Below are 17,067 nucleotides of genomic sequence, written 5' to 3' on the forward strand. Positions count from 1 at the left end.
TTTGAAGCATACCTCTTTACGTTGTGTGGATGCGCCTATCCCTGAAGCTCAACAAGACTCTATCCGAGGCTAGGAGGCGGATAGGCTGCCTCCACTTGGTTATCGCTACTTACTTTAGTGACGATTCAGGGTCTCAATGCCAGTATTTAAAGCTAGGTGGTGTGGTAAGGCATGCTCTAGTACCTGGGAGGAAGTTTAATGATAGCACAGGGCTAGATTTGGTATACTTAGCGGTGCTTAAAATTTTGCCTCACATCAAAACAGGGGGAAACCCTCGCAATTTTTTTTAAGTCAGCGGAGTTTTCAAGCAATCTGATTGGCTCGGAGGATGAGGCACTAAAGGGTTTTAGCTAGTTGATCTTCTATTGATCCGTCATTTTTTAAGATTTCATGTTTGTGATAAAAAGGCGTCCACATAGTTACGACTTAGATTCTTCTTTATTCAAAAGTATAAGTCAACGTACAATCATTTAGTCTACCCATTCATGAAACAATTTCATGTGAAAGGTATTTTTTAAATTTATCCTCAATGTTTTTATGCCTTTGATTACTTTGATTTGTGCTCCAGCAGTTTATCCAATTATTACCTGTTTTACTATGCCTTGCAGCTGTATGCGTAATGTATTTACGAAAACGAGCAAAGTGCCAGGTATAAACTTGAAATGTATTAAAAGTGTCTAGGAGGGATGTACAACATGAAAGATATAGGCATAGACGTGTTTAGAATAACAAAATATAGACAGAGGAAATACAATTAGAACTGAATATATTTATTATGTTATTCCAAGATTGAATGAGGAACAAAACTAGTGTAGATTTCAAAGGTAGTATTTATAGTTATTTGACAGTGCCGCAGCAATAGGACCTTGATCTTGAATGCGGGATAATTGTGTAAGCCTTGAAGCAGTTAACGAGAATGTGCTGCATAAGAGCTCATGAACCACCAGTCAAGGATAAACAACAAAGATAATCCAGGATAGAATGTTCTTCCTAATAGCTTTGACGGAAGAACATTTGTCGGGATTGAAACCCACTTCCAGGGACGAAAGGCCATAAGCTACCACTCTAGGAACCAAGATATAGATTAGCCATTTGATGGCACCACTCATGTTCCTTCGTGCTGCTTGAATAAAGACCTCTCACTTCTGCTACGCATCTCTGCTCATTCTCAGATCCTCTTATGTAATATACAACGCCTAATACATCTGCCTCTCAGAGATGATCTATATCCTAAACAAGACGGAGCCATTTTATTAGTAAAAATGCTGATTTATCGAAAGGGTAATGTATATTAAACTCAAAATGGGACATATTATTTCTTATAATCAACAAAGAGATATGAATGGCCAGCTATTCGTACATTGGAACCACAGGAACATGAGTTTTTAGGAAAGGACTCTTTAGATGTGGCAGTAGACGAGTAATAGATGTCAATGTACTCTATAATAGGCGGAAACGACAGTTTATTAGCTGTATGTATATCCAATTGCTGTAATTAAGGTGCGATGATCTGTCAATCTTCTTTAAAATGCAGATGCTCGCCGATAATCATGTAATGTTCTTGATTTTATTTTGGGAAACAAAGGTTTTTGTGTCTAGCTGATGTGTTTAGCAATATGTTTCGACTTGTATATTTTTAATGAACAGTTTCTTATTAGTGTACAGCGTGTTTTACTTGTTATGAAAGAACAAGGAGTAGGAAAAATGAAATCATGTATATAATTTAGAGATTTGTTAACATTATGAGTAAGGCCGCGAGGTTTCTAGTCTATGTAGAGTAATATCTCAATGCAACCGATGATTTTTCAAGAAGAGCGAAGTGTTATTTCGAACCTTGAATCGCCATCGTTTTGCAGCGGAAGCAGGGGCATTAGCAGCAGTTGTAGAAGATGATGAAGATGTTGTTTCATTCGTTATACTGATCGAATACTGCTCATTGACCTGTATCTGCTGTGTAGTCGCTGATAGCATCATAATAGGCGGTGCATTGGCAGATGCTGATCTTTGCTGATTATGGAAACACGATCTACGTGTTGCTAAAGCTGATGGGGTAGATGTTGATCCTGTCACTGCTGTTACCGCTGCTGGTGATGGTGATGTTTGCCCAACGACTGGAATTTCAAGTAGAGGCAGCCTTGGCTTTGATTTTATAAACGACGTTGTTATTGCTACCGTTGCTGAACCCTTTTTACCAGAAACAGAGGTTGATGATGGAGACGCAGAGAACATGGCATATACTCTATCGGATTCGGCTGACCAGTGAGCCGAACATAACCGGTATTCCAAAGGAACCCATACATCATTTCTTTCAATCCAACGGCCTCTTTTCACATACGACTCAAAGTAAGGCCCTTGGCAATGGCTACACGCACTAAAAGTGGAAAGATACTGGTATAATGGATCCGTAATCAATGATCTCAAAGCCTCTGCAGCCATGGCTTTGTTATCAACTTGCTTCTTCTTACTCATGACTGATGACAAGATCTGATATTCATTTTTGATGATGTATCTTGCACATGTCTCTAATAAGCTCGGGGGGTTGTGGGTTAATTCAAACGGTTGATCAAGTGATTTGGTGAAGGGGCAGCCGTCTAACCGAAGCCGGCGCAGGAGCGGTAGTTGTGTGATCTCGGCAGGCAAGACATGTATGGGGTTGTAAGAGAGATCCAGCAGCGTTAAGTTGCCAAGGTGTTCCACAGATACCGTTAGCTCTTGCAGTTGATTATGTCCGAGTTGCAGTGTTTGCAGTCCTTTGAGATGGCAGATGAATGGGGTGACATGCTCTAATTGATTATGCGATAGGTTGAAATCAGTTAAATGTACAAGATGGCAGATGGTGTCAGGTATAAAGGTGATCTGATTGTGTGCTACAGATAGATTTTCAAGTTGCTGCAAATGACCAATGGCTTCTGGTATCTCTTTTAGTTGATTGTGTGATCTAGAATGTGGGTAATTAGTTTACTCCTTAAAAAAATTGCCACCCAACATTGTATGTATGAATGTGTTTATCTTACAAGTCTAATTTTCTCATCATTGACAGTAGTCCAATATTGGGGCTGATGAAGCCAACTCCTCTTCTGGTAAGATCAATGTCTTGCATATTGTTTTGGGACATACAATAGATATCTTTGAATGTCAATGTGTCTCCAATCAGTAAATCCTCTATCTCGGATTCATATGTCGCTTTCTGTCGTTCATCTGGGTAATACGTCTGATCTACATACATCAAATCTTTCCAAAGCTGACTATCTCTTCCAGTAAGCAGGAACCCTGAATCCGTTCTGCCTTGATTTTCTGTTACTGAATCAACCGAATGGTTTGATCCCGTAGACTGCAGACCGTATAAGAACGGCTTGAACAGCACATTGTCTTCTCGTTTGTCTTGATCCGCCTTTTTAATATATACTGGTGGAGCAGTTACTTTTGTGGATGTTGTATATCCAAATACAGTGGATCCAAGCTTGGGTTTACAGTTGCGGTGACTGATAGTTTGACCCATAATATGTCAATGTTGATTTCAGAAAAAGAGAGAGAAAAAAAAAAAGCAAAAAAAGAAGGGAAGAACAGTAGTAAGCGTATACGCTTGTTTATATATAGAGGCTATGTATAAATAAACGCAAAATGCGCACAACAAGCCAAAAAAAAAGGAGGCCAATCTGTCCATCATCACATTCATATATATAAATTTATTATAATGAGCCCACTTTTAGGCTGCTGGGTGAACAACCACGTTGATCTCGGCAGTTTCTTGACCAATTTGAACAAACACTTGATGTTTACCTAAAGATTTAATACGACCACCCTCGGACTTGACCTCGATGGTTGATTTATCTACATCCAAGCCAAATTCCTCCTTTAATTTACTGATCAAATCCTCAGCCGTAACTGATCCGAATGTGTGATCACTATTCGGCACAACTGCTCTATTAAATTCGAGTTGACGGACACCTTCTAAATGGCCCAGTAATTCCTTCTTTTTCAAGTCGAGTTGTGCGAGGTGCTGTTGATGTCGTGGTGGTTCAGTCAAATGTCAATGCGCGCGCAAGTCATGTCAATCAAGATGATTTACCTCTACTTTGGCGGCATTCTTTTCTAATGCATCTGCAACGCTGGTATTGATAACCTCGTCTTGTTGTTGTTTGGCAATGTAAGATGCTTTTCCAGTAGGATATAATATATTTCGCATTAATCCAGCTAATTGTGCGTATACAGTGTGTATTAATTTCATTGAAATCAAGACCGTTATTTAACTCGAGCAGCAGAAACCAACTTACGTCTGACGGCAACTACTTGATCTATTAAAGCGAATGATTAAACGTTAATTTCAGCTCTGTGTTTGCTTGATGTGGCATGTTACCTTGAAGACCAACACCTTCCACAAATTGATTCAATTTGACTTGGATATTGGCCTTTTTATGAGCTTGTCTCTAGTGCAGATGTTGGCATTTGGTAAATATTTGAAGCCATGTGGTATTACCTTGATGATTTGAGTGCTGCATAAGATGGCTCTCGAAGATGGACGTAAGATAAATGACATTTTTCTTTCTCGTAATGTGCGGCAAGCAAGCAAGGGGGGAGAGAGGAAGAAATGTCAAAAGAAGTAGTGGCACCCAGGTTAACACATTTAGGAGTTTCAACAAATCAAGCAACTGGGGTATGATGGCTCATTAGGTTGGATCTCTACAGTCGACAATCAGTGGCTTATCGATTGGCCCTTTTTCTTCTCCCCTCTCCTATCTTCCATGATATTTCAAAAATTAAGAAGCAATCCATACACTGCTTCGGTAATCACTGCATTAACCTGGGTTCCTGCTGCTATTTTCTTTGTAGATCATGGATACAGCTATGCTACCATCAGTGGCAGATCAATGCAGGTAGGGTTTGAATCTCGGGGTTGACATCTCACACAGTGTGCAGCGTATTCACACATGTCGCATCAGCCTACCTTCAATCCAGACTCCAGCATGATGCGAAAAGATGTCGTATTACTAGATAAATGGTCAACGACAAATCACAAATTTGAGAGAGGCCAAGTAGTGACACTCAAGTAAATATGCACCATCCGATTGAAATCCCTGCCATCTAATACGCAACAGATCTCCAATTGACCCAAAATGCATCATCACTAAGCGAATCATGGCATTGCCTGGTGATACGATTGTTCCGCTTCGAAAGAAAGACCAAGCTGTGCCAGTGCCTGAAGGACATGTGTGGATAGAAGGCGACGAAGCATTCCATTCTCGAGACAGCAATTCGTTTGGCACAGTACCCATAGGCCTCATTGAAGCCAAAGTAACCTACATATTATGGCCGCCCTCACGATTCGGCCCTGTAGACAAGAAGCCTGTAGACAAGGATCGTGTCAAGATGAACGCATTTAGACCAAACATGGTCGAATAAACACTTTGGAACACAAAAGTGCATAAAGATCTTGTGTTATTGGTGCATTTACTAACAGACTAAATAAGCTTTCCAAAGACATCCATTGGAAAAGAAACAGGGCATGTCTATTCTTGTTGATTTTTCCCTTTTGCCAAACTGCCTTTCTTTCCATCTTCCCTCGCCAAATGATACTGCCAAGAGAAATACTCGAGCATATCGCTGAATACTTGGATTCCAATGACCAATACAGCTGCTTGACAGTCTGCAAAGCGTGGCATCCAGCATATTTGTAGTGTTTGTATAGATACATTCATCTCTTGTCTAATGAAAAAATTGAGCCAGTTACAATCCACACTGCACAGCCATTGCCAGATGGGCAGTCTGGTACGACATGTCTCTTTTCAGAAGACAGCATCACTCAGATTGGGTCTGGGCGTACGCATCGTGGAGCATGAACAGTTGAAAGTAACTCAGGAAATGCTGGATACTCTGGATCAGGCTTGTCCGTGGATGGAAGCAATGAGGTTTGATCAGAATCAATGGGCTTCCAGTTCGCTGATGCTACCTAGATCTCTGCTGCTGAAGCTACGTCAGTTGCCCACGCTCAATTTCAGTTTATTCACGCACATCATGGCAGAAAATGGCAGTAAGCTGACTCAGCTCACACATCTACACATCAGAGGCAATGCGGACATGATCCAACATCCAACATCGGCTATTGACTTGCTCGCTTACACACCGCACCTCACTCAATTGATCTTTGAACGAGACGAACTGCACAACAAATACAAGACGCCAGTGATTTCTTAAGAGCACAAGGATAGATTACATCGACATCTACCTTGTCTGGCTGATCTGCAGTTCATCAATCACTTTAATTTTGGATTAAGCAACTCCTACATTCACCAGATACAGCCTGCTATTTCAACGATACCGCCACAAAAGAGCTTGAAGCATCTCAGACTGGAGGGTACCTTGCAATCGAATCAGTGGATGGTATATAAGGCACACATGTGCTCTTAAGAAATCCCTGACCTTGGATTTGGTCCATTCTCCTTTCAGTGGAGTATTTGCGCCCCCTCCCATGCAAGTGATAAACCACAGGATCAGAGAGTCCTTCCAGACGATATCAGAACAGTATCAGCATTTGCATGCCTTGCGTATTCGTGGCTTGAGTACACCTCTCTGGCTTACTCCTAGGTTTGTAGCAACACTGAGGAAGAAACCCTTCTTGACCGAAATCGATGCTCAGCTGTATGGCCTAGACTGTGAAGGCGTCGAGAAATCAATTCAGGCACTCACATCAGAGGAGAACAGCGTCAACTTGACTGGCATACGATTGCCCATCTGGCCAAGACACAACCACCATATGAACCCATTAGGCACGTGGCGAGATACCATTAGACCTCTGCATGACTTTGAGGGACTCACTCACCTGGAATTGGATGCTGTCAGCTTGTCTTATGTCAGTACGTTAAACGAAGGCGATGGCTTTGATTTGGATACAATATTTAATATCCTTCCGACATGGACAACTCTTAAACTGAGTGGATCTACCTTGCAACTATCTGAACAAGCATGTTTGCAGCGAAATCTCCCAACATCCACCAGACTACATGAGCTAGCCTTGCACAAAATTGCCTTTTCGACGTCCATCACGGACTGTCTGTCTCGGCACTGCCCTAAATTGAAGCGACTCATCATGTATGATTGCCAACAACAGCAGAGCCACGATAACCAACAGCTCAAAATCAGTATAGATTTGCAGCCCCTCGATCTTGATTTATTAGTACTCTATCGAGTACGACACCCATACCAATCGGCAGAAAGTCGTGCATCTTCTGGTGCTCGCTATTTGTGTATGAACGGTCAAGATTGGTTGCATCTTTCCGTCAAGCACGACAATGACACTTGCGAAGCGAGACCAGTGCGGGACCAATCCAAAATCAACCAAATCACTGGTTACAACGAAATCTCGCGGGAAAAATGGAATCCAAGCCGTGCAAGATACTACACCGAGGAGGGATGGCTGCAGGATGTGGTCTTTGGTTATATCAATGTGCGATGCAAAAGTGCGAACAAAGTCTTTTTGGACGAGAGCCGTGTTATATCATAAAGAATTTACATATTATTGTTTTGATATTATATAGCAAATTTTCCTTATATGGTAATGCTATGTTTCAATTAAATACAGCTTGTATAATATATACATTTAGTTGCTTCCAGTTGTATAGTAATCGAGATACACTTGTCCTTGCTGTGACTCATAGAAATCGATGGGTATGGCTGGTTTGAGATAATCTTGTTTTTGCTGTGCTAACTTTCGTCTTGCATTTTCACTGAATGGATTAAAGACATCTTCATGAGCAGTTTAGTATTACAATGACTGTCATTGAAGCATAGCAGACTTACCTCCAAACTGGACAGATGGATCCACCTTCATTGACTCCTTGAGTGCGATACACTCTTCCACTTCCTCCTTTGTCATGGACTTCTTCCACTGACGCAACAATGCTTTAGCCATAAGGAAGCCCTCGTTTTGCATTTGATGAAGTAAGCAGTATTTCAGCATAAACATCTTTAACTGGATATTGGAGTGATGCCAGCAATAGCTTCCCATAGCATCTACATCGCTTTGTGAAAGAGTGTCCAACTCCACATTCGTAGTTCCAAAGCAGAATTCCAACATGGTTGTGTAGGCTACTTCATTCTCATCCACAGGCTCTGGTTCAGCTACTGCAGGTTCTGGCTGTGTTATGGTAGTGTGAGAGGGAGTAGTGGCATACACATCAATATACATAAGATCACTAGTAGTGTCTTGCTCCGTGTTTAACAACCTCAACAAGTCCTCGTCTCTCACAGGGATATAGTCGATGGTATTTGCTGTATGGGGTTGAGGCAGTTGTTGCTGAGGTGTACTGCCATTAGAAGACTCATTCAGGTCCGAGAGTTCGCCACCAGAGACGAATTTGATGCTATCCTCCTCATTCAAGAGATCCTTGTCTTGAATAGGATCTTTCTCAAGAGCACCGCTGTCGTGGATTTCATCGTCTCCTTCTTCAAGATATGATGCTTCTCGCACATCTTGATCTTCATGAGTGTCGCTTTGAGTAGGATATGAAAATGCTTCTTCTTGCTGCTCCTCCTCCTGATCACCATCTTCCAGCTCGTCTATATCTTCATTCTCATCCTCGCTTCTAGCAATGACCATAGTAGTAGGCTCTTCCTTTTGAAATGCATCGTATGCTGCTTGGTTGAACATTCCTCTATTATCTTCTGCTTGATCGGCATAGTCCTGGCCATCACCATCTTGGTCATATTCAGGTCGCTCCTTGTCCTCATCCAGCATTTCAGTTTCACGAGTTGTCATGTCTGCATTTTCCTCCTCTTCAATGGCCATCTGACTATCTCTCTCTGCATGATCGTCGATAACAAGATTACCGTGATTATCCTCAATAGTAATGTCAATTGGAGATGCGTCTGCTGTCTTTTCTGCTTGTTCCTGGTCAGGCTGCTCGACGACAATATCACTCATAGAATCGTCGTGTTCTAAAAGTGCGTCCTCATCCATCGAATTCGTACTAGTTTCATCCTCCATTTGTCGTTCAAGAGGCAGATTCTCAGTAAGCATGACTTCTGGAATATCCTTTCTGTCGATCACCACATAGCCATCTTCAATTGCACTGCTTTCTTCTTCGTTGGACTCCTCCAATACCACATTCTCCAATATGGTCACTTCTAATGCGGTCAGTTGTTCTTGTACTTCCTCGCCAGCTTTGATGATATGCGTTTCCTCCATCTTGACGACAGCAGCCCCTTCCTCCTTGACAAGCGTATTGTCCACAGGCTCCTCCTCCACAGCAGCAGTGCCTGATGCTTGCTTTGTTGCCAACGTTGCAGTTTCTTCCAGTGATATGGCCAACTTCTTTTCAAGTAAGATGGTCGAGTTTGCCGCATTCTTGTTATTAGCGTCATGTAACTTTTGTCGCTTTGTACTCGACTCGTCAGCAGAAGTATTCTCACTCTCTCTTTTAGCGTTGGCCCCAGTATGAATGGGATTCTCTGCTACGACGCTCAGATTGTCTACACCTGTCGTCTCTAGCGGTTCTGTGCTTTCATCTACCGTATGCTGACCTTGCTCAATCTCTTCTAAATCTTCTACGATATTCTCTAGCGTATCTGTCGCTTTTTCTTTTTCGTCCTCGTCAGGCACATTCAAAGCCTCAGTTGCAACTGCATCCAACACTGCTACAGGTTCTTCAGGGGCTGATATATCCTCATCCATAGTGGATGGTTTCTCTGTATGCTGGTCAGTACTGGCTGTGTTTTCGGTAGCATGTGCCATGCTGTCGTCAGTAGCTGCTGCATTCTCGTCAATCACCAAATGACTGGTACTGTTGGTAGCTGCAGTATGCTTCACATCATCATCCTTGTTTTCCTCCAGTATAATATCAGCAATCTTTTGAGGCACATGATTCAAGTAGCCGTTGCTATCCAATTTGAGTGATTTGACGGTTTCTGATTTAGCCATGGTATCAATGCAGCTCTGCTGATCCATTGCCAGTATCAGTGCTTGATTGATCTTTGTTGGCGACACTTCCCAGATATTCAAATCATAGGTCTTGTCCCCATTTTGGAAAATAATAGAGAGTTGTAATGTGCTGTCTTCAACAGTGGTGGTGGAGGGTATTAATTTGGTCTCGAGTATTTTGGCGTGTGATTGAATACTCTCGGGTGGATTAATGATGGCTCGTTGTCTTCGTGTAAAATCGCCTCGTGTCTCTACTACTTTGATGTAAGATCGACGGTACTGATACTTGATCTCGTCTGGCTTTTCTTGAGCAAGAGCGACATTCATCAACAAGCTGTTATAGGAGCGTGCGCAGGACAACTGTGTAATGGGATCTGGATGTGTATTTAGTATCAGATACGTTGGCATTCGTTGCTAAACCCTATTTATACTTACATCCGGGAAATTCGGTGAACTCTGACAAGTCAACTGGCACTCTGATTCTGGAGGCCTTGTATGAGTACACATGGGCTCTGATTCTGTAGATCAGAATGGCACCTTGACTGAAGCCCAGCAGGATCTGAGGATCACTATGGCCCATGCGCTTATCTCCTTTATCCGCTGCCAGTATACAAATGGCTGTGATATGGCCAATGTCTGGTTTGTCTTTTCCAATTGTCTTGAAGGTCTCTGTCAACTGCGTATATATCAGTGTGGGTATTATTTGATTTCTATCGAAGCCCACGTATCAACTTACCTCAACTTGCATGACATCCTCTGCTGAATTTAGTGTTAATAATACCAAGGTAGCATCATCCTTCTTGGTACCAATCACCATGGCAAATGAGGGTTTAGTGTCTATTGTGTTAATTCTATCCACATAGGCCTATAACAACAGCAGGGGTATGTGAGAAGTTACCAAAATTAACAATCAATCATATACTGTACCACTGTAAATGGTGAGCATGTCATGTCTGTATGTGTTATATCACCGTTGATAGGCTTATTGTACTCCACAGCCTTGGATACCTTGGTTTTGACGTTATGGCTAAACATATAGTTGTTGTGGTTGTCATCACTGCAGATAATCAGTAAATAAGGATCCTGATTTGTTTTGCAGCACAAGACAGATTCAATTTTACGTAGCTGGTATGGCGGTTAATGACAATCGTAATTGTATGCTTGCTTGTCAAGATGCTATACTTTACCTCTGGCGAATTGTCAAGCGAATTCAGGGCGTTCAAGGTGATTGTGTCGTTTGTCTCGCGCACTCGATTGGCTTCTGTGTAGACATACTCGACAACTTGACTATCAAAGTTGAAGATCAAGTCAGGATCCAGCTCATAGTTGTATTTATGATGATTTATAGATATTTGTTGATAGTCGCTCATTGCTGGTATCAGGAATTTTTTTGTGTTTTCTAAATGAAAGAAAAAGAGTAATTGGAGCCTATTTTGCAAATTGTGACTAAATGTTTTGTTCATGCGTTGCAAATCTCACTATCGTCATTCCCATGTTGTCTCGTGTCAAGCACACATTACAGTCTGACGAAGGTGCTTTCATATTTTGAGCGTTCAGCAGAAAGCTCTTTGTTGAAAAAGGTGCATGCGCCTTACTGCAAAGCGCATGGTACTTCTCCATCGAAGCTCGCAAGGTACACTTTGAGCTGATTTCGAGGCCAGATTTCATAGCATCTCAATGAAATGTTGGTATACAGCGTTTTTATCATTAAAATTCGCAAATAAAGAGATGAAAAGAAAAAAGAGGGGAGAGGGAGGGGGGGGGTATACTATTCGAATCACAACACTCCAGTGGCTTTTGCATGATCTAGATAAGCTTGCAATGGCTTGATCTTCTCGGGCAACCATTCACTGTTATAAATACAAAGCACACGCATTCTATCATTGTAGAACAGATCAGGCAATAATTTGGGTGTAATCAAAAAGTACCTAAAGCAAGTGATGGTTAGCATAGGGTTGATTTTGCCTTCCATCCAACAAAGCTACTTACTGTGAGGTTCCTTCACGAGTGGCACTTTGTACAATTTGCTCATGAATCATACGTTCGTTACGAGGGTCCATACCCTGATTGATCTCATCTACCACACGGAAAGGAGACGCAGCCAAATCTTGCAGTGACATCAAGTAGAGAATAGTAGAAACGGATCTCTCACCACCCGATTGTCTTTGGCCAGTCAAGAGTTGCAGTTTCTCTGCATCTCTGAACTTGACAAGAATGTTGATACCCCACTTGTCAAAGTCTTCTGACTCTTCCAACTGAATGGCACCAGCACACTTGATACGGCTGAAGGCAGCAGAGAACTTTTCATCGATACGAGCGACCAGTTCCTTGATGAGCGGAGCCCATTGACCCTTGAGGGTTTGAATTTGATTACGCATATTCTCCAGAGTAGCTCTCGTCTGTTCTGCCTTGGCCTCATATGCTTCAATCTACGTATACAGTATGAGTGAATAATCAAGCCAATGACTAGGTTTCGCTGGATAGACACTTACACTCTTCTTTCTGTCTTGATAATGGTCCATGGCATTTGCATTAGCAAAACGAATACCAGCAACCTTGCCCTGTTCCTCTGCAATACGACTCTCTAATTCTATAAGGGTTGTCTGCAACCCACCTTCGGCTTGTCTCCATTTAAGCACGATTTCGTTATACTCTTCTATCAGGTCTTCAGGCAAATCTCTTCCAGCATTCTTTGTGGCATTCATGCACTCTTTGGTTTCTCTTTGAGCTTGCAAGAAGGCGTTTTTGAATATGTTCAAATTTCTTTTAGCTTCTTCCAGGTTCTCTGTTTGAGATGATGCGTATGCATTGATGGCATGGTCCTTGGAGTCCATAAAGTGGGACAGCATAGCGGCCTTATTGCGTTCTTCAAACAAGCCGATGACCTTGGTAACGTATTTTGCGTGATTCTTCAACGCAGCATCCTCTTCTTCAATCATGCGTTCCACCGATTGCTCCAATTGAGCGATTGCCTCTTTGTCTTCTTCGGGTCGCTTTCTCATCTCCACCAACTCTTTCTTGTATGTCTCACATCTTCGAAGTGCATGCTCATAAACCTGGATTCTCTTTTGCACATCTCTCTTTTGTGATTGTTGGTCTTCTTTAGCGTGTCTCTTCTCTGCCATGGCGGCTTTGATCGTGTCGTGCTCACGGCTGATTTCTTTGAGATTAATCTCACCTTGTTGCTGACTAGCTTGGATACCTCTCATTTCTTCCTTTAGAGAAGCCAGGGCTTCAGTGTCGACAGAGTTACCGAGAAAGTGAGGGGGTGGGATGACGCTGGTTTTTGTTTGCGTGGATTTTCTGCCGTACAGACTGGTCTTTACATTGTAAAATGTGTCACCAGTAGTAAACTTTTGAAAGAGACCACTATCAACGATTGCCTTTGCGTCAACACGATTCAAAGAAACGGGTATCTTGTCAAGATGACACTCTAGACACATTGTATCCACCACATATTTTGGCCCTTCAAGTATTTCAGAAATAAAGTGCTCCAAACCAGTTCTAGCTTTGAGTTGGTCTATATTTGCACAGGGCTTTTGATAATCATGATTAGGATCGAGGTCAGGCCAATTGATGTTGATCTTGAGCTTCATCTGATCGAACAAAATACTGGTCATGAATCTGTAATCGTCTTCTTGTTCGCAGATGAACGACTATCAAAATACGTCAAGCTGTGACACTCAATCAGGCACAAAATCAAGCTTACTCTAAGATGGGTACTTCTAGGGCCGCCCATAGCAAATTCAACCTGGCGAGCATATCTTGGATCCTTGAGATTGAGCAAAAGAATAGCTGGTTCATACACCCGACCTTTCAATTTGTCTCTGTTTTGCTTTAACCAATTGTACCCCTTGAGAACATCCGGATAGGCTGCGACCAATTTTTTTAAACGGGCTTGTTTAACATTTTCAAGCTTTTCCAGTCTATAGTGATAAAAAAAAAAAAAAAAAAGAATGAAATGTCAAATCACATATTGTGCAAAACGTCATTGACTTACTCTGCTCGCATGTATTTCATGCGTTCTGCAAGCTGATTCATTTTTCTCTTCTCGTCGTCACCTCTGCCATTAACGTCGTTCTGTTTCATGTTTAACTCTGAGAGTTCCTTATTGATCTTGGCCTATAACAGCAGTAGAGTCAGTATCCTTGGAGATGTACCACGGGAATGAGCTTACAATGGCATCTTCAAATTGGCTGGTGTCATCGTCGGGTCGATTGGCTAGTTGCTCTTCCATGTGTTTGATCTTTGCTTCGAGCCGTTCAATCTCACGTTCTTTCTCGGGAACTTTGGCCTTGCGTTCTTCGATAGAGCGCTTGGTACTGTTGATTTCAGCTCTCTATGAACTTTGTGTGAGTACATGCTTTTGCTTGGCCTCGATGCTTTGCAGCTTTACCTTTGTCTTGATCGACTCCATCACCTCTTTTACTTTTCGCATACCCGTCCTGTAGGCATTCTCTGCTTTATCCAACTCAATGCCCGCTTTTCTCTTTTCTGCTGCAACTTGGCTGCATAATTTCATCATGTTAGCTTACACGAGTCTCTATTAGATGTACAAGATGGTAGACCTACTCGAGTAGACTCTTGATGGGAGCAACTTCGTCCTTGGCACGCTGATAAGTGTCCTTTGCTGCCTCGTAATCAATCTGTGCTCGGTCATATCTAGCCTTGGATTCAGTGTACTTGACAAGAGGGATTTGTGATTCCAGTAGCTTGATGTTCTTTTGGAGTTTCTCTCGTTGTTGCATTCTTAACACATCTCTTTCTAACTCTTGGTTCTTTGCTTTTATTGACTTGAGATGCAACAGGTCGGATTCATGAGACTTCATCAATGCCTTTTCATCATCACGAAGTCGAACGAGCTTTTGTTGCATTTCATGTAATTCGGCTTTACCAGCTGCTGCTTGGGTTCTTTGCAAAAGTAAGGGAGGTGTCAACTAGTAACGGATGTTAGATCAAGCAAACAATTTGTTATTCTGTGGCAATTTTACCTCTGCAAACTCGGCAACACGATCCTGAGGCAAGAATTGACTACAAAAACAAATTCAGTATCTCCCACTTGAGCATCTAATGTCTAGTTACCATAAATTGTCCACCTGAATATTGAAACCGTTGACGATAGCCTGTACCTCTCTGGAGGGACAGTTTTTACCTAGTCAATCACACTATCAGGTGCCAACCCATATCATCCTGCTCCATCACACTACATACCATTAATTCTCCATATACTCGAATTACCACTCTTCTTGAAAGAACGAGAAATGGTGATATTACGGGTGCCTACTTTCTTGAGTTCAATCATGATGGTGGATTCATCTTCACCTGTCTTGACAAATTCATTGATATCCCTTGCTCTTCCTAACAAAGCAGGGGTACCACCCAAACCCAAAGCAATAGCACAGACAATAGTGGATTTACCAGTACCATTGGGGCCAATGATCATGTTCATGTGAGGGCCAGGTGCAATCTCACAATAGTCGTAGGTAACAAAGTTGGTTAATGTGAGCTTGACAATAGAACCCTCAACGAATCTATAGCAATATACTTAGCATTGGATCATAGGCTATGTTTGCAAAGTTTCTACCCATCCACATCGGCTTCCAAAGGCTTCAGATCCAAGTTACGCATCTCTGGTGCAGGCTCAGAAGGAGAAGCGTTGGCTCCCTCAGCGTCGTCGTTGTCGTCTCCAGATTCCATGCTGTCATCTCCATTCATCTCTGCATCGCCGTTGGTGATTTTGATGTGCTTTGCAGATGGGGCCTTCGTCTCATCATCACTGTCGCTTCTTGCTCTTCTGATCGTCATTGTTGAATGATTGTGCAGTAAGGATGATAAAAAGACTAAAACTTTTTTTTTTTTTTTTTTTTTTTTTTTTTTTTTTTTGCCTTTTTTGATTATTTAATGTGAAAGGAATACGCGATCTTTGACACCCAAATCTGGTGTTTGACAGTCTCCCATGCAATCCTCATTTCGCTTGTTCAATTCCTGTCAAATGACAATAGATGGTCTGACAGCAAGGCTATCATGTAAAATTTAGCAATTGTTGCGTGAAAGAACCTCATTTAATAAACACGTTCAAAGGTATGGCCTGTGTTATACGTCAGTTTGAAATCTGTTGCTGTGTTTACTTGCTGCAAACACCATCTTGTCATGTCGGATATTTGAGAACAATCATGCCATATTCTATGTCAGTGATACTGAGCTATAGCGTTTTTGAGGAAGAACCTGTTACCAAGTAACTAGGCGCAAGCCAGTATTCACTTTGGCAAAGCACCGACTATCATTTATGATAACAAATACACATGCACTATTACGCTCATATTTGGATTTGGATCAATGGTTTCTCTGAAAATAATGACCAGCTGCAAAAGAAGCCTCTCGAATCACACATACATGCTTCATTTTATGAGACAATATGCAGTATAGAGAGACATTGAATCTTTGGTTATGTGAGCATTATTCACTGCGTACAGTCAAATACGGATGCTATTTGCAAGAACCATAGTGGAAAAGTAGCTCTTGAGCTGCCCTCAGCGACTAGCTAATGCGATCTGGGCACGGATAATATTCGCTAGGGCTAAAATCTCTCCAGTATCATGTAAAACTCATATATATATACAGTCTGCAGCTATGGATCTAGCTCTTTTAGAATGCTCCCAGTTCGCACCATTGAGAAAACCTTATATACGGGTATATAGCATACTTGCATCACCTCTTACTACCTGAACGTGTGCAAAACACAGCGAATTGGTATGCCTTTGAGTCGTGTTTTCTACCGTTAGAAGCCGTTCTAGGCCACCAGAATAGCACCAACCAATCACTCTCAGATAGCACTAATTTTCTGACACCTTTGTTCAACTTTTTCAGGATCGTCAAAAATTGACCAAAAATTGATCAAAAAGCATGAGGTATACCTCATGATTTTCATCGAAAATCAAGTGATAGCGTTTTTGACCTCAAAATCGAAGACTTTTACTATAGTATATATTGAATCAAAATGTTTCTATCGATCCAAAGTAACCACTGAAACTTTGTTTGCGGGAATTTTACATGTAAAATCTAGACATTTTGGCTAGAAACGTCAATTCATATTTTTTGAAATTACTCAATAGGTTTGTTCAAAACGTCCTCAATAAATACCACCATTAGATGCG

General features: G+C 41.8%; 7 protein-coding genes across 7 annotated transcripts; 3 read left to right on the forward strand and 4 right to left on the reverse strand.

Moving 5' to 3' along the window:
* Positions 1 to 1,785: 1,785 nt before the first annotated feature.
* On the reverse strand, positions 1,786 to 3,499 carry ATC70_001792 (uncharacterized protein; the record flags this gene model as incomplete). Its single annotated transcript, XM_064821184.1, has 2 exons — positions 1,786 to 2,938; positions 3,015 to 3,499. The coding sequence occupies 2 exons, from the start codon at positions 3,497 to 3,499 to the stop codon at positions 1,786 to 1,788; spliced, it is 1,638 nt and encodes a 545-aa protein (XP_064680870.1).
* Positions 3,500 to 3,706: 207 nt separating this feature from the next.
* Positions 3,707 to 4,537, reverse strand: TPO5_1 (polyamine transporter tpo5; the record flags this gene model as incomplete). Its single annotated transcript, XM_064821185.1, has 5 exons — positions 3,707 to 4,000; positions 4,070 to 4,194; positions 4,275 to 4,295; positions 4,358 to 4,427; positions 4,478 to 4,537. 5 exons carry the CDS (start codon positions 4,535 to 4,537, stop codon positions 3,707 to 3,709), a joined length of 570 nt encoding a protein of 189 aa, XP_064680871.1.
* Positions 4,538 to 4,742: 205 nt separating this feature from the next.
* Positions 4,743 to 5,400, forward strand: ATC70_001794 (uncharacterized protein; the record flags this gene model as incomplete). The annotated part of the gene is made up of 3 exons (XM_064821186.1): positions 4,743 to 4,874; positions 4,941 to 5,047; positions 5,097 to 5,400. 3 exons carry the CDS (start codon positions 4,743 to 4,745, stop codon positions 5,398 to 5,400), a joined length of 543 nt encoding a protein of 180 aa, XP_064680872.1.
* A 354-nt stretch (positions 5,401 to 5,754) lies between these two features.
* Positions 5,755 to 6,192, forward strand: ATC70_001795 (uncharacterized protein; the record flags this gene model as incomplete). Its single annotated transcript, XM_064821187.1, has 1 exon — positions 5,755 to 6,192. The coding sequence occupies one exon, from the start codon at positions 5,755 to 5,757 to the stop codon at positions 6,190 to 6,192; it is 438 nt and encodes a 145-aa protein (XP_064680873.1).
* Positions 6,193 to 6,466: 274 nt separating this feature from the next.
* ATC70_001796 (uncharacterized protein) lies at positions 6,467 to 7,498 on the forward strand (the record flags this gene model as incomplete). The annotated part of the gene is made up of 1 exon (XM_064821188.1): positions 6,467 to 7,498. The coding sequence occupies one exon, from the start codon at positions 6,467 to 6,469 to the stop codon at positions 7,496 to 7,498; it is 1,032 nt and encodes a 343-aa protein (XP_064680874.1).
* A 96-nt stretch (positions 7,499 to 7,594) lies between these two features.
* Positions 7,595 to 11,283, reverse strand: AKR1 (palmitoyltransferase akr1; the record flags this gene model as incomplete). The annotated part of the gene is made up of 6 exons (XM_064821189.1): positions 7,595 to 7,740; positions 7,795 to 10,287; positions 10,349 to 10,589; positions 10,650 to 10,778; positions 10,841 to 11,038; positions 11,101 to 11,283. The coding sequence occupies 6 exons, from the start codon at positions 11,281 to 11,283 to the stop codon at positions 7,595 to 7,597; spliced, it is 3,390 nt and encodes a 1,129-aa protein (XP_064680875.1).
* A 407-nt stretch (positions 11,284 to 11,690) lies between these two features.
* Positions 11,691 to 15,718, reverse strand: MRPL2_1 (54S ribosomal protein L2 mitochondrial; the record flags this gene model as incomplete). The annotated part of the gene is made up of 12 exons (XM_064821190.1): positions 11,691 to 11,841; positions 11,903 to 12,342; positions 12,406 to 13,569; positions 13,623 to 13,839; positions 13,914 to 14,035; positions 14,091 to 14,252; positions 14,310 to 14,421; positions 14,486 to 14,850; positions 14,905 to 14,944; positions 14,996 to 15,065; positions 15,125 to 15,444; positions 15,498 to 15,718. 12 exons carry the CDS (start codon positions 15,716 to 15,718, stop codon positions 11,691 to 11,693), a joined length of 3,384 nt encoding a protein of 1,127 aa, XP_064680876.1.
* Between the last annotated feature and the right edge of the window lie 1,349 nt (positions 15,719 to 17,067).

The sequence above is a fragment of the Mucor velutinosus genome, assembly GCF_035048745.1.
Source record: "Mucor velutinosus strain NIH1002 chromosome Unknown tig00000093, whole genome shotgun sequence".
Classification (NCBI taxonomy): Eukaryota; Fungi; Mucoromycota; class Mucoromycetes; order Mucorales; family Mucoraceae; genus Mucor; species Mucor velutinosus.